Genomic DNA, 15,502 nt, shown 5'->3' with positions numbered 1-15,502 from the left:
TATTTTTTGCTTTGTTTTATTTTCTTTCGGGGGGAGGCAAAGGGGAGGTGCAGATATAGAGGGAGGAAGAGTGAACAAATGCAGTTATAGTTAAGTGGAACATGAACTATGTAGCTTGTGGTCACATAGAGATGAGAGGGGAAACTGGAGGAAAGTGAAGGAGGGTGTGACAGTGTTCAAAAGAAATGCACCTATTACCTGACTTATGTGATGATAACCCCTCTGTACATCACCTTTACAATGACAATTAAAAACAAAAAGCTAAGGCATAGCAGCCAGGCCCTGAGTTGCAGCCTCAGGACTGGCACATACACAAACACAAATAACTCCTACTACTTACCATAGTTTGTTACTTATATATTTCTATTCATATTGATAGAATACTGCTTTATATTGTTCATTGTTGTAGAATTGTTATACATCTGTTGATGTATAACTCATAGGCGTATGTATTGTTTCCAGCTTTGAAGTGCTACAAATAAAACTGCTATATGTGTGTGTACAAATCTGAGTGACTTGATTATCTTAATATCAATACATTTTTCATAGCCAAGAATATTTGATAAATTGGTAACTATTTTGAAAAGAAATAAGTTTTATATTTGTTGAAAGTGTTACATTAACATAAATTATATCAAAGTAATTCGTCTTTGGTGAATTATTTTCTATTATATCCATTAGTGCGAGTGCCAGTTGGATTATAATTATTGTGGGTATATGCCTCTTTGTCCTTGTTCAGCTGTCAGGACTTTCATATGTTTTAAAGCTCAAGAATTAAGATATGAATAATTAAACATGTCATCCTGACTAAAGGGTCAATTTCACTGGGTAAGATAACCTTTCTGGCAATACTATTTGTTCTGGAACACATTTTGCTTCTTAGAATTATATATTGGCTGGGGCTGGGAAGTTGGCTCAGTGTTAGAGCACTTGCCTTGCATGCCTGAGGCCCTGGGTTTGATTCGTAAGCACCACATAAGCAAAAAGGAAAAAACTGGAAGTGGCGCTGTGGCTCAAGTGGTAGGGCACTAGCCTTGAGCAGAAGAGCTGAGGGACAGTACCCAGGCCCAGAGTTCAGGCCCCACAACCGGACCAAAAAAAAAAAGAATTATATATTGGTGTTATGTTAGTGTTCAGAGTTGTGAAGAGGGTAGATTTTGGCAAGCTTAGAAGAGAAACTTCAGGAAACCAAAACTTACTGCACTAATAGTAAATAAATTTCTGTTGTTTAATACCAGTCATTGCATTTTGATATGGTAGTCCTAGAAAATTAATACAGCAGCTATATAATATTATGTGGTTTGAAAATATTTTTATCCCAGTTTGCAGGTTGTCTTTGTAAAACAAAAGTTTTTAAGTTTGATACTGTTGATACATTCTATCTTTAAAATGTGGCAACACTGGGGTTTGAATTGAGGGCCTGATCCCTCTGAGTCTTCTTGCTTTTGTTGATTTTGAGTGGAACACTGCTGAGGTCAGACCAGCTGCAAATCAGGGCCCCCCATGCCCGGCTCTCGCTGAGTGTCCAGGCAGGCCTGAACTCTGTTCTTGTTGATTGTCCAGGCTGGCTTAGAACCCTGACCCTCAATGAGTGTCCAGGGGGACATAGAACCGTGGCACTCACTGAGTGTCCAGGTGGGCCTAGAACTCAGTTCTTGCTGATTGTGCAGGCGGGCCTAGAATCCTGGCTCTTGCTGAGTGCCCAGGTGGGCCTAGAACCCTGGCTCTTTGCTGAGAGTTCAGTTGTGCCTAGAACCCCAGCTCTTGCTGAGTGTCCAGGCATGCCTAAAACCCCGGATCTTGCTGAGTGTCCAGGCAGGCCTAGAACACTGGCTCTCACTGAGTGTTCAGGCGGGCCTAGAACACTGGCTCTCACTGAGTGTCCAGGCATGCCTATTACTCGGTTCTTGCTGAGTGTCCAGGCAGTCCTAGAAACCCAGCTCTTGCTGAGTGTCCAGGCAGACCTAGAACTTGGTTCTTGATGAGTGTCCAGGCTGGCCTAGAACCTTAGCTCTCACTGAGTGTCCAGGGGGGCCCAGAACCTTGGCTCTTGCTGAGTGTCCAGGCAAGCCTAGAACCCCGGCTCTTGCTGAGTGTCCAGGAGGGTCTAGAATTAGGTTCTTGCTGATTGTCCAGGTGGGCCTAGAACCCCATCGCTTGCTGAGTGTCCAGGCAGGCCTAGAACCCCATCTCTCGCTGAGTGTCCAGGCAGGCCTAGAACTCAGTTCTTGCTGATTGTTCAGGCATGCCTACAACTCCAGCTCTTGCTGAGTGTCCAGGAGGGCCTAGAATCCTGGTTCTTGCTGAGTGTCCAAGCATGCCTAGAACCCCAATTCTTGGTGAGTGTCCAGGTGGGCCTAGAACTCCGGCTCTCGCTGATTATCCAGTCGGGCCTACAACCTCAGCTCTCACTGAGTGTCCAAGCCTGCCTAGAACTCCGGTTCTTGCTGATTGTCCAGGCATGCCTAGAACCCCAGCTCTCCATGATTGTGCAGGCAGGCCTAGAACCTCGGCCCTTACTGCGTGTCCAGGTATGCCTAGAACTTGCTTCTCACTGCTTGTCCAGGTAGACCTAGAACTCCCGCTTTCACTGAGTGTCCTGGCAGGCCTAGAACCCCATCTCTCACTAAGTGTCCAGGCGGGCCTAGAACCCTGGCTCTTGCTGAGTGTCCAGACATGCCTAAAACACTGGCTCTTGCTGAGTATCCAAAAAGGCCTAGAACTCAGTTCTTGTTGAGTATCCAGATGGGCCTAGAACTTGGTTCTTGCTGATTGTCCAGGCAGGCCTAGAACGGCGGCTCCTGCTAGGTGTCCAGGCATGCCTAGAACTTGGTTCTTGCTGATTGTCCAGGTGGGCCTAGAACCCAGACTCTTGCTGAGTTTCCAGGTGGGCCTAGAACCCTGGCTCTCACTGATTGTCCAGGTGTGTCTAAAACTTGGTTCTTGTGATTGTCCAGGTGGGTCTAGAACTCGATTCTTACTGATTTAGGAAGCCACTCCCTGGCAGGACCCCATCCCGTTCTCATCAGATAACAGTCCCTGTAAGAACCAAGCACCGTGAGGTCACATATAGCCACATCAAGTCCCCTGTAAGAACCAAGCACCTTGAGGTCACATATAGCCACATCAAGTCCCCTGGCTACCTAATCTCTGTCAGAGCTCAGATGACATATCCATGAGAGGGTCAAGCTCTGGAGGGCAGCTGCCTTTTGTATGGCCTTACAGTGTAGCTCATTGCTATCTGGGGTCCGGAACTGAAGAGGGCCTTCCACACAGACTTCTCCTGGCCTGAAATGATAAACCAATCCAGGAATGGATTCTAGGGCAGTCTGTACCCAGGACTGCTGGTAGTATGGCTGTTTGAGTGTCAGCAGCTCCAGAGGGAAGCATGAAGCACAACCCTAGATACCTCAAGGGCATCTCCAGGGGAAAGAGATTGTGGAAAGAGCAGAACATTTGTGTGTTATTTTCCTAGGGTTGCTCTGACACACCACTGCAGACTGGGTAGTTTAGAGAGCTGTTTTCACAGCTCTGAAGACCAGCAGCATGGAATCAGTGTCTTCTGGGCCACATTCCCTCAGGAGGTACAAGGCTCTTAGCTTGTAGACCTGTGTGAACAGAGTGAAGTCTCTACAGAGTATCATCCCTGTATGCATTTGGGGGACCCAATTTCCCCTTTTTTAAGGGGCACAATAATAGTGGGTTAGGGATGACCCTAACAATAGGAACTGAAGTTGTTTACCTGCCAAGAGCTTATTTCCATATAAGGTCACATTCATAGTACCAGGTGATGAGAGCATCCATATTTGAACTTTGGGAACACAATCTATTACAATGTTCCTGCCTCTGCTGGCATCCTCTACCTCCCTATTGACCTGGTGGCTCCTCTGGGGCCCCATCTCCTTCCTGGGCACCCAGCAGATCACTGCTGGCCCTGACTGCTGGCTTGAGCTGACACTGTGATAATTCAGTGAGAGCTGGGACATGACTGCTCTGGGATTTGGAGCAGTAAAGTTTGGAACAGGACCAAACAGAGGCTAGTTTGTCTCTGGGCACTGAGGCATTGGGACACTTCCTTAGGCTTCCAGTTCTACAGTGTCCTGGGCAGAAGGAAGTAGTTGCAGTTACAGGTTAGAAGGAACAGAGCACTGCTGGGGTGGGGCAGGAACTGTGAAGTGAGCGGTCTATGGGCGGGGCATGTGGGAGGGCCCAAGTTCCTGAGGAGGATGGTAGCACACCTAGAGCACTATCTAGTGGGAATCAGCCATCACTTCACCCCCTGGTCTGGAGGAGATGAGAGGATCCTCTGGGAGTGCTCACTGCACCTGTGGTTTGTGTGGGAGGAGCAGAGCATGAGGAGGGAGAGGCAAGAGCGGAAGTGAGAGGTGCAGGTTCAGGATGGGGGGGACAGAGCATGAAAGTGGTGGGGCAAGAGCTAGAAGTGAGTATCCTGGGTCATGGGGTAAGGAGCTGTTGCTGGCGGGTGGCTGGCGATGGTCGCAAACTGGGTATGGTCCTGAGTCCCGCAGAGCCCCACTCACCACCAATGTCTGCACCACCATTACCGCACCACCACCCCTAAAGGGCTCCAGCCTAGGCGCACCTCCCCTTGCCACTTCTGGCCTAACTCCTGCCTTGCTCCCAGTGCAAAGCCAGGCAGGGCCAACCGCTGCACCATCAGTTCTGTGATGGACCTCGGTTGCCAACAGCCCCTCGTACCAGCGGGGTTCAAGTTCCAGTCCTTGCATGGCATCCTTGTGACCGGCCTCCCTGGGACTGGCCTGGGCCTGCTCTGAGTGGGGCCTGCTCCAGGTCCAGACCCGTTCTTGGAGTTGGAGTCCGAGTCCCTGCCCACTTCTTTTCTGGGCCTGCTACTACTCTGCTTCGGCCGGACTTTGCTCATTGTCCAGGCCTGCTTCATGTTTCGGACAGTGACTTAGAATCTGTCTGCTCACATCCGTTAAGTGTTCAGTGAGCTCTGTCACCTCCTCAGCAAGGCCTGGGGTCGGGAATTGTGTGACATTTACTGTCCAGTATCTAGGTCTTATCCATAAGGAATTCTGTCTAGAATTAGGACCATGAAAGTGGTGTTGCGTCCCTGGGCCTCACTCAAGCTGGGCAGGCATCTTTACATCCCCTGTGGGTCTCAGTCTGTGAGAACCAGTGGGGCGCACTAGGTGGAAGTCACGCCACCCTCACCCCCTCTGCCCCTGCAGGCAGGGCGGTGTCACAGGGGATGGGGAAGTGGGTGGCTTGGGGTGCGCCGCTGGCTAGAGGTGCAGGCCACATTGTCCGGTTTATGTGCTCCCATAACTGTAAATAAAATTTTAATCATTTTCATTATTTTGTTTTATCACAAGATACTTCATTCATTTAGATGATATTTTAAATGGTTTACTTCCTTTGTTTGTCAGAGAAATAATTTGTAGAGTACAGAAATGCAATTGACTTTTATACACTGATTTTGTGTCCATAAATCTAAAAATTTTTTACAGAATTGTTTATGTTGGGCTGAGTAAGATTTTTAAAAGTTTAACTAGGACATCAAAAGCTCAAGTAATAAAAACCAAACCAAATCAGTTAAGCATGAATATATCAAAGGTTAGATTAGTAGTACAATTCAATATTAGATACATATTAAACATTTAAATATTTAAATTTCAAGATAAATTTTGTAGTAAAATGTGGTGATACATGGCATCAACTGACTAAAAGATTCATTTCTATATTCCAAATGTTTTCTGTAATGAATCAATCTTATTAATAAAATAAGGATTTTTACAAAATATAGAAGTGGAAATTCAAGACACAAGTTTTATCATTTTATTCATTTATTTTGTGTACCGCAAGGGGTGGAGGGGGACACCGTGGCCACACCCAGCGATCGTATGGGGTGGGGTAGCACAGGCCAGAGCACTCAGCCCAGGAGCACTCAGGCACACAGCAAAAACTGACCTCAAAAATAACCGAGGCAAACTCTTCTGCACAACACCTTAACACTAACAATCACATCTGCTAATCAAAAAACAAAATAACCAAGGCAAAGAGGAGTTGGCCCAGTGGTTCCAGTGGAAGAGTCTTGCCTCAGAAGCAGAGGCTCTGAACTCAAATGCCAGTACTAGAACATAAAATAAACTAAATAAAACCAAAACACATTTTCACCTTCTAGTATGTTTCACTTTATTTAACATTGTTATTGAACACGCTAAGTGTCTTGAATTTCCACTTCCATATTTTGTAAAAATCTGTATTTTATTAATAAGATTGATTCATTACAGAAAACATTTGGAATACAGAAATGAATCTTTTAGAAAGTTGATGCCATGTATGACCACTTTTTACTACAGAATTTATTTTCAAATTTAAATATGTTTAATATGTATCTAATATTGAGTTGTACTACTACTCTAACCTTTGATATAGTTATACTTAACTGATTTGGTTTTTGTTACTTGAGCTTTTGATGCCCTATTTAACTTTTAAAAATCTTTCTCAGCCCAACATCAAAAAATCTGTAAATATTTTTTAGATTTATGAACACAAAATCAGTGTACAAAAGTCAATTGCATTCCTGTACTCTACAAATTATTTCTCTGAAAAATAAATCAAGAAAGTAATCCATTTAAAATGTCATCTAAACGAATAAAGTATCTTGGAATAAATTAAAACAAAAAGAAAATAATTATGCACTGGAAACTAAGGTGAACTCAGACAATTAAAGACAGCATAAATAAAGGTATTCCATGTTCATAATTTTCAGGAATTAAAATCACTTGAATGCTTGTACTATGCAAAGCAATCTACACATGATATAATATTCTACTGTCAAATACTACTCATGTTCAAAGTACAATTTTCTACAATGTAGAAAAAAAATTACAAAGAAACCTTAGGACAGATACAGATTGTTGAGAAGAACACAAATGGTGGCTTCATCTTCTCAATTTCCAATTAAACTTATATCAAAAGTATTTATTCATAAAAACGTAGAACTGACAAGAAAAATAAGATACATGGACAAACAGAACATATTCAGTAATCAAAGATGAGTCTAAGCATCTATAATTAACATTTGGAAGGGATCAAAGTTATGTAGAATATTTACTTTGATATATGTGTATATATATATATATATATATATATGTAGAGAGAGACTGAGAGAGAGAGATTATCATCTCTTCAGTGAATGGATACTTACTTGGAAAAATGAAGTTTGACAATTTAATTTTTATTTTATTTTTTTCCAGTCCTGAGGCTTGAACTCTGGGCCTGGGTGATGTCCCTGAGCTCTTCAGCTCAAGGCTAGAGCTCTACCACTTGAGCCACAGCATCACTTCCAGCATTTTTTGTGTATGTGCTGCTGAGGAATCGAACCCAGGGCCTCATGCATGCAAGGCAAGCACTCTACCACTGATCCACCATCCCAACCACAAACTTTTATTACACTACTTATAAAAATTAACTCCTGACTTCTGCTATTATGTAATTATTCATTCCAAATACTTTGCTGATACCCTTTGCATAGTAACTTTTCTTGGCACTTTTTTTTTTTTTGCTTAATGCATGAGTATTTTGTACATGCTTGTTGACACAAACATATATGTGTGAGTATGGGTTTAATGCATCCTTGTAACTTCTTTAATTTCATTTAATTTTAATTATTTTTAACTTTATGAGGAATTTCTATAGTTCTTTTTAAAAATTACTTCTGCACCATTTTACAGATGATGCCAACAATACCCAAGTATTCCAGTTTCTATGCATCTGGGCCAACATCTCTTATTCTTTTATCTAAACATTTTATCTGACATATCTACTTACATTTAACTGTCTAACTTAGCTGCAAAAATGAAGCAAGGAGGTATTATAGAATGTCTTAAATTCAGAAAAAGTTTGAAATTAAGCATCCCCAAGAGAAAAAGAAAAACTGGAATGCGTCCAGCCTGTATGCTATATTATTTTGTGTAAATATGTCACCAAGTGAATCCACTGTTGCCAACACTGGTCACACAGAAGAAAAGAAATTACACTTCTGTTCAGAGTTAGTGTCAAACATAGGTTAACCCTTACCACCAGGAAGAACCTGGTTTCAGAGATTTCTGTGAGTAAATCACTAACTCTGATATTTTGCCATTTCCTTTTGATAAGATTTAATACTTTAAGAACATTATACATTTTTTGTTTAGCATCTTTGTACTTTCCTGTTGATCGTAGAGTTCTGACTATGTTGTTTACAGGATATGTTTGCCAACATTATTAGAAGGATTTTCCCAAGTCATTCTTGAACTCCTTATAGCAGTTTTACACACAAAAGGCAATATTTTTGAACAATATTACAAGACTGCATGCAGATCCCATTTGAGGGAAGCATAGTTTTAACAGGACAAGTAACTTACCCTAATATTTTCTAGTTCTTTTTGGATTTGTGCTATGGTACCACTTTTTTAAGAATGAGTAAAATGCTGAAAAATAGTGTGAACATATATTGTTCATTTTCATTTCGGAAAAAATGACCAAATTAAAAGTACTTTAATACAAAAGAATTAATTAATTACTATTACTGTATATGTATATTAATTTCATTTTGTTTCCCCTTTCATAAAACAGAGTATATTATTTTACAAGTACTGTTAATTTTCTTAGTAGTCTCAAATCAAGATTCTCATTATATTCCTTTTATATGGAAGTTATTAATTTATAGTCTTTACATCTTTCAGTTTATACTCTGGCTTTCCCACTTTAGATTAAATGCCCAAGTAACTGTATAAATTGGGAATATTATGTGATCGCATTTTCAAAATACCAATATAACATGGTTGTTAGAGTAAAATTATTTCCAAATGCTTAAAACAGAACTGGCATGCAATATCTGCTTGTTAATCAAAATTTTATGCCTTTAATTTCTAGTCTAAAATGGTAAAAGGAAAATAGGGAAATTGAAGCGAAGAAAGAAAAAAGGAAGGAAGAAAAGCAGAACTAACAATAGGAGGAAGAAAGAGAGAAGGAAAGAAAGAGGAAAGAAAAGGGTGTTTGATTTTGGGGCTTGTAAAATATGGAGATTTCCATGACAACAACTTAAGAAATACAGATGACTAATTTAATGAATATAGAATTTGTATTACTTCCCAGGAGGGAGATACTATGAATTAGAACAAAAATAGCGCTCACATATATATAATTGAAGCTAGTCTCTAAAAAGAAATCACACTACCTGTTAGTTAAGAAAAAGGCATGCTACATTGAGCAAGCAAAGGAACATCTTATCTGATGATTGCACTGTATGGGAAGAGTCAAAGTGCAATAAGGAACAGTGTGTGATACTACAAATGTCAAGTTATCATATGTAATGTCTTCAGAATATAAAATGTCCATCGCCAGTCTATCTCCAGGAAAATAATCAGCTTGTCATAGATTTTGATTAATTCAGTCTATGCTGGCATATTCACTTAATAATAGATTTGTGTCTGATAAATACATGATTATACTTAAAATTTGTCATTAGATGATTTCCCTGTACTTGTTCTAGTAAAATAAAGAGGTTACAAATGTATTTTACAGCTAGGAACTGGAGAATACTTGTAATTATTCCTACAAAGGCATACATTCAAGGCTTAAAATCTTATGAGGAACTTTACTACTGATAATTTTTATTAAAATATGCATTTTTTACACATCTATACTTCTGATGACTAAGGTTTTTGTCCTGTCTAGTACAGATACATATCTCCCTGTATGTACGATATTATACATATCCAGATTCAAAAAATACTAATAATTTAGTTTATCATTACATTACATGCTTATCAGAACATAATTATTAAGGTCTTGTTTCTCACCTCAGTTCACTGCTTTCTCTTTAAGTCCCATTAGAGCACAGTGTAAGAAATGGAGGAAGCAAACCAGATGGTGGTGTCTGAGTTTATTTTTCAGGGACTCTGTGACTCTGAGGAGCTGCAGATCTTCCTCCTACTGCCATTTTCTACACTCTACCTGCTAACTGTTGTGGGAAATCTCTTCGTGGTACTGCTGACCACCATCTCCACTTGCCTGTTAGCTAATCTCTCCTTTGTTGACTTCTGCCTCTCCTCAGTAACCAAGCCTAAGCTGACCACAGACTTCCTGCAGGAGAACAAGACCATTTCCTTTGGGGGCTGCATGAGCCAGATCCTCTGTGGGCATTTCTTTAGAGAGTCTGAGATGATGCTTTTTGTGAAGATGGCCTATGACCATTAAGTGGCCATCTGCAAGCTGCTCTGCTACTGCAGCATCATGGACAGGCAAAAGTGCATCTGGTTAGTTTTGACAGGATGGATCATTGGGTTTGTGCATGCATGAGTCAACTCATCATGATTTGGGAGTTACCCTTCTGTGGACCCAGAATGGTGGCTAGCTTTTTCTGTGACATCCCTTTAGTGATGAAACTAGCCTGCATGGATACAGATACTTTGGGAATACTGATAAATGCCAACAGTGGTGTTTTAGCAACAATTTGCTTCTTCCTTATAATGATCTCCCACACTTACATCCTGCTGACTGTCTTCCTTTGTTCTCAAGATGCTGTGTCAAAGGCCCTCTCTACCTGTACCTCCCACATTACAATGGTGGTGCTGATCTTTGGACCCTGCATTTTCATCTATCTGTGGCCAGTCAGCATCACTTGGGTGTATAAGTTTCTTGCTGTATTTTATACAGTAATTACACCTCTTTTGAATCCAGCCATTTATACACTGAGAAATAAAGAGATTTAAAACACCATTAAAAAACTGATGAATCAGCATGCTATTTCAAGTAATCATTGTTAGATTTCTGGTGATCAGAAAATCCTCTATGTGCTACAGTTTAACCACACCTTCAACCTGCAAATGAAACCTCATACATGACTTAATTTCTGTAAATTATGAGTGTCTATAGACATATGTATTGTATCTTTTTTCATTATGAAAATATTCTCTAAAACTATGATTAAATTCTTGCCATAGGAAATAAACTCTCAGTGGACATAACTATTGTGTCTATAGATTACAAGACACTATAACAATTAAATTTATAAAAGCAATAATTGTCACATTTCATTAAATACTGTCTATGCTTCCAATATGTACAAACCATTTTTACATACTATACTAATGCATACTACTACATGTATAATACTATATGTATACTTTATGTGGGTGGGGGCAGGAGAGAAAAACTGGCAGAGGGTGAGGGAAGGGAGACATGGTTCCAAAAGAATTGTATTCATTACCTGAGTTGTGTAATTGTACCCCCTCTTTATGTCAACTGTACAGTAACAATAAAGGTAAAATACATGAAAAAATAAATTATAAAGTTATGTCACAACTAATAACACTGAAATTCGAAGAGTAAGGGTTTATAACGAATAATGACATGCCACTACTTTAGATGATGTAGAAAAAAATCAATGAATTGCTAGAAATTTGCATCTACCAAGATTGAATAATGAAGAAATGGAATATCAGAACAAAACTATATTTGAGTTAACAATAGAAGTCTCTAGTCAAAGAAAAGAACAGGATCTAATGAACTGGCCATTAAATTCTATTTAAGACTTACAGAACTGATACAATTAATAGTTTAAAGTCTGCTAAAACTTGAAGAGAAAGGAATACTTCAATATAATTCCTTCGTTCTGAGTCTGAGAAATTCAAGGTCGAAGCATTAGGAGATTTGATTTCTCTTGAAATATCCTTCCTTGGCATGTGAATGTCTACCTTTGTGCTGTTCCCTTAAAGTCCTAGTCTCTATACATGTACATGATTTATACTGCTTTATGCTTCAGAGACAATAAATGATGTATTAGAGCTCCCCTACTTTCAGTTACCATAACTTTAGACATTATCTCCAATATGGTTACTTTCAGACACGACAGGGGTGGGGACTGGAATTTTAAAGTAAAGACATTCCTGAAAAGACTGCAAGATTTATGACCATCTTAAATTTTATAGTAACTATCTTCAACTGTTTTGAACTATTGTGAAATTTTATCAACCTATTGACACTAGAAGAAGAGGTTCCACAGCAGAATTTCCTGATTACTATAATTTTTCTGTACAGGAGATAATTATCAATGCACTTTTGGGAGATACTGGTTATGACCTCAATGGAACCCCTTGGACACTGTCCAGAGAATACAAGTCAAAACTACCAGTAAATTATGACATGGCTGACATGGCCTTAAATGCTCATCAAACTGGCTTCCAACCTACTATACTATAATGTATTTAGACATATGACTAAGAAACTTTGGCACTTTATATGTATCTTTTTTCCAACTTTTGAAAAGATGACATTATCCAGTAGTTGCTAAAACACTAGGTATTAAATTTTAAGCTGACATCCTAAAATAATGTTTCATAATATGAAGCATCTATGATGGAAATTTCCAATAGAAAACATTTCAATGTATTTTGACTCACGTATTTTACCTTATTAGGAATTTTTTTATTTTTAAATAAAAAGTGCACTGTAATTGATACTTTATTATTCATCACTCCAGATTGTAAAATACAAAATACAGTATGAAGCCAGGCACTTGTGGCTCACACCTGTAATCATAGCTCCTCAGTAGGTTGCGACCTGAGGATTGTGGTTCAAAGCTAGCCTGGGCAAGAAAGTCCGTCAGACTCTTATCTCCAATGAACGCCCAGAAAATCAGAAGTGGTGCTGTGGCTCAAGTGGCAGAACACTTACCTTGAGCTGAAGACCTGACGGACAGTGCCCAGGCCCAGAGTTCAAATCCCATGAACATCATCATCAACAACAACAACAAAATACAGTATGAAAGTTACAGGGGAGCATGCTTCCTCTCATTATAAGCATAAAGTGTTAGTTTCTAAAAATGCTGTCCTATTCTGTGTGCTGGTCTGATTCCTAAGCTTGGAGATAAAAGTACCGCAGCCTTTACCTTGTGTATCTACTAACTGGATGCAATGTTGACCTGATCTGCCTATGAGGTTCCTATCTGTAACATACCTCCATCTCAACCTTCATTTATTCACTGAATTAATGTTTCTACTTTTAAATCCATAACAGTATACAAGTACAGACATAGGAATGGTTAAACTACAGGTTAGGGCAAGAATGCTAACTGTCCTCTTAGAGACCAGATGTCAAAACATCACTATTTTATAGTTGAAAACTTCACTTTTTTCCCTTCTCTTCTTCTTTCTTGTTGTTGTTGTTGTTGTTGTCGTCATCGTCCATCTCTTCCTCCTCCTCCTCCTCCTCCTCCTCCTTCTAATCTTTCTCGTCTTCCTCTTCCTCCTACTTCTTTTGTTGGTCATGGCGCTTGAACTCTGGTTCTGGGCACTGTCCCTCAGCTCTTCAGCTCAAGGCTTGTGCTCTACCACTTGAGTCACAGTGTTACTTCTGGTTTTCTGGTGGTTAATTGGAAATAAGAGTCTCAGGGACTTTCCTACTCAGGCTGGCTTTCAACCAGGATCCTCAGAGTTCAGCCTCCTGAGTAGCTAGGATTACAGGCATGAGCCACTGACACTGGGCATGAAAACTTCATTATTTTCATTAGAATCATAACAGTATTTATTTTACTAGGTTAAATTTCTTTATAATTTTATATTTAAAATACATAATCTTATTGTTATTATAAGAGGGGTTATACAGAGGGGTTACCATTTCATAAATCAGCTTATGTGTATATTTCTGTTTTGAACAATGTCAACCCTTTCTTTGCTTTCTTCCATCTTCTCCTTCCATCTCTGCCCACAAATTACAGCATTCATTTTCCACGAAATGTATACAAATTTAAATTCCTGTGACTATGTTTATAAGTATAATAAAGTAAGAAAAGAAAGACAAATATCAATATGGCTTGTTTGCTAAAATTAACTGTGATGAGAACGAACCATTCTTTTTAACCCAATGAGAACTTACTAATTCCAGTAAGTCTATAAACACATGTTTGAATTCAACTTTATAAATTATTTCAGATTTTCTGTAGACCAATACAAATTTGGACAACATAAAGAATGATTTGAAAACTCTTAAACTATGTAAAATTGCTGAGAAATATCCAATTAATCACATTATCAGTTAAAAACTAGAAGTGAACTATCTGAGATTTTTAGTCTTCTGAATGAGGAAAAATAAATTTTCTCACAATACAAGAATCCACGAAATACTTATGTTTACAGTAGAATTTCCTAAAGACACAACTTCTGTTCTTGTAAGTTTTTTAGGAGATTCTTTTCAAACTCAAAAGTTGACCATGCAGCCTCCTCATTGCTAGCTTTATGTCTTTGTTCCTCAGTGTGTAAATGGCGGGATTCAGGATGGGCGTAATCATAAAATCCAGAATTGCAAGAAACTTATCCACAGGTACTGTAGGAAATGGCCACATGTAAACAAAGATGCATGGTCCAAAGAATAAAACCACCACAGTGATGTGAGCTGAAAGAGTAGAGAGGGCCTTGTGCAATCCACCAGAAGAGCTTTTCCACACAGTGAAGAGTATAAAGGTATAGGAGAGAAGCAATAAGAAGAAAGTGCCAAGGGAAATTAACCCACTGTTAGCAGTTACCAAGAATTCCATTTTGTAAGTATCTATGCAGGCCAGTTTAATAAACCAGGGAAGATCACAATAAAAGCTGTCTATCTCATTAGGGCCACAAAAAGGCAAATGCACAACAAAAGCTAACTGAATCACTGAGTGAATGAGTCCGATAACCCACACTCCAAACAGAAGTGAACTACACATTCGTGGGCTCATGATGCGCAGGTAGTGTAGTGGTTTGCAAATGGCCACGTATCTGTCCACGGCCATCGCTATGAGTAACACCATCTCAGACCCTCCCAGGATATGGAGGAAAAACATCTGTGTGACACAACCCGAGAATGAAATGGTATTGTAGCCAGAATACAAGTCAGAAATCATTTTGGGAACTGTTAAAGTAGACAGGCATAGGTCAATAAATGAGAGGTTTCCTAAAAAGAAATACATGGGAGAATGTAGGTGGAAGTCTAAAGTCACTGTGAGCACAACGGAGACATTTCCTAGAACAATGGTCACATAAAACATGGTAGAGAAGGCAAGGAGGAAATGCTGCACTGGTCTGTAGGTAGAAAGCCCAAGAAATATAAATTCTGATACTTCAGAGTAATTTGTCTCATACATTGCATATTTGTCTTAGCCTAGGATGTGCAAACAAAACAAGAAGAAAAGAGTTTATCAGAAGTATGTATTGAAAATTAGATTCTTTTATAATAAACCTTCATGAACTACAATAGGATATTTTTATTAAATTATTCAATTATTTTTCCTTCCATATAATAGTCGTCATGAGCATTTACTATTTTCTATGTATCTTGTCAACCTTTAACGTAAAACTGATCTTACTTTTAGAAGATTTAGATGTCAGTTATTCCTCTGACATCTTTTAATGCAGCCAAAACACAAACAAAAATTGAACTAGTTCTCATCTCAACAGTGCTGCATAAACTCTGCTTGCTGGTAGGGCTACTACTG

At 39.4% G+C, this 15,502-nt stretch overlaps 1 protein-coding gene and 1 pseudogene across 1 annotated transcript; one reads left to right on the top strand and one right to left on the bottom strand.

The window, feature by feature from the left end:
* The first annotated feature begins 9,885 nt into the window (after positions 1–9,885).
* LOC105985537 lies at positions 9,886–10,802 on the top strand (annotated as a pseudogene).
* A 3,410-nt stretch (positions 10,803–14,212) lies between these two features.
* Positions 14,213–15,151, bottom strand: LOC105985593 (olfactory receptor 4F15-like). Its single transcript, XM_013016194.1, has one exon. It carries the CDS (start codon positions 15,149–15,151, stop codon positions 14,213–14,215), a length of 939 nt encoding a protein of 312 aa, XP_012871648.1.
* Between the last annotated feature and the right edge of the window lie 351 nt (positions 15,152–15,502).

Source organism: Dipodomys ordii, unplaced genomic scaffold (genome assembly GCF_000151885.1).
Source record: "Dipodomys ordii isolate 6190 unplaced genomic scaffold, Dord_2.0 Scaffold30, whole genome shotgun sequence".
In the NCBI taxonomy this organism is placed as follows: Eukaryota; Metazoa; Chordata; class Mammalia; order Rodentia; family Heteromyidae; genus Dipodomys; species Dipodomys ordii.
The sequence above is the reverse complement of the archived record's forward strand: the minus strand, read 5'-3'. Positions and strand labels throughout refer to the sequence as shown.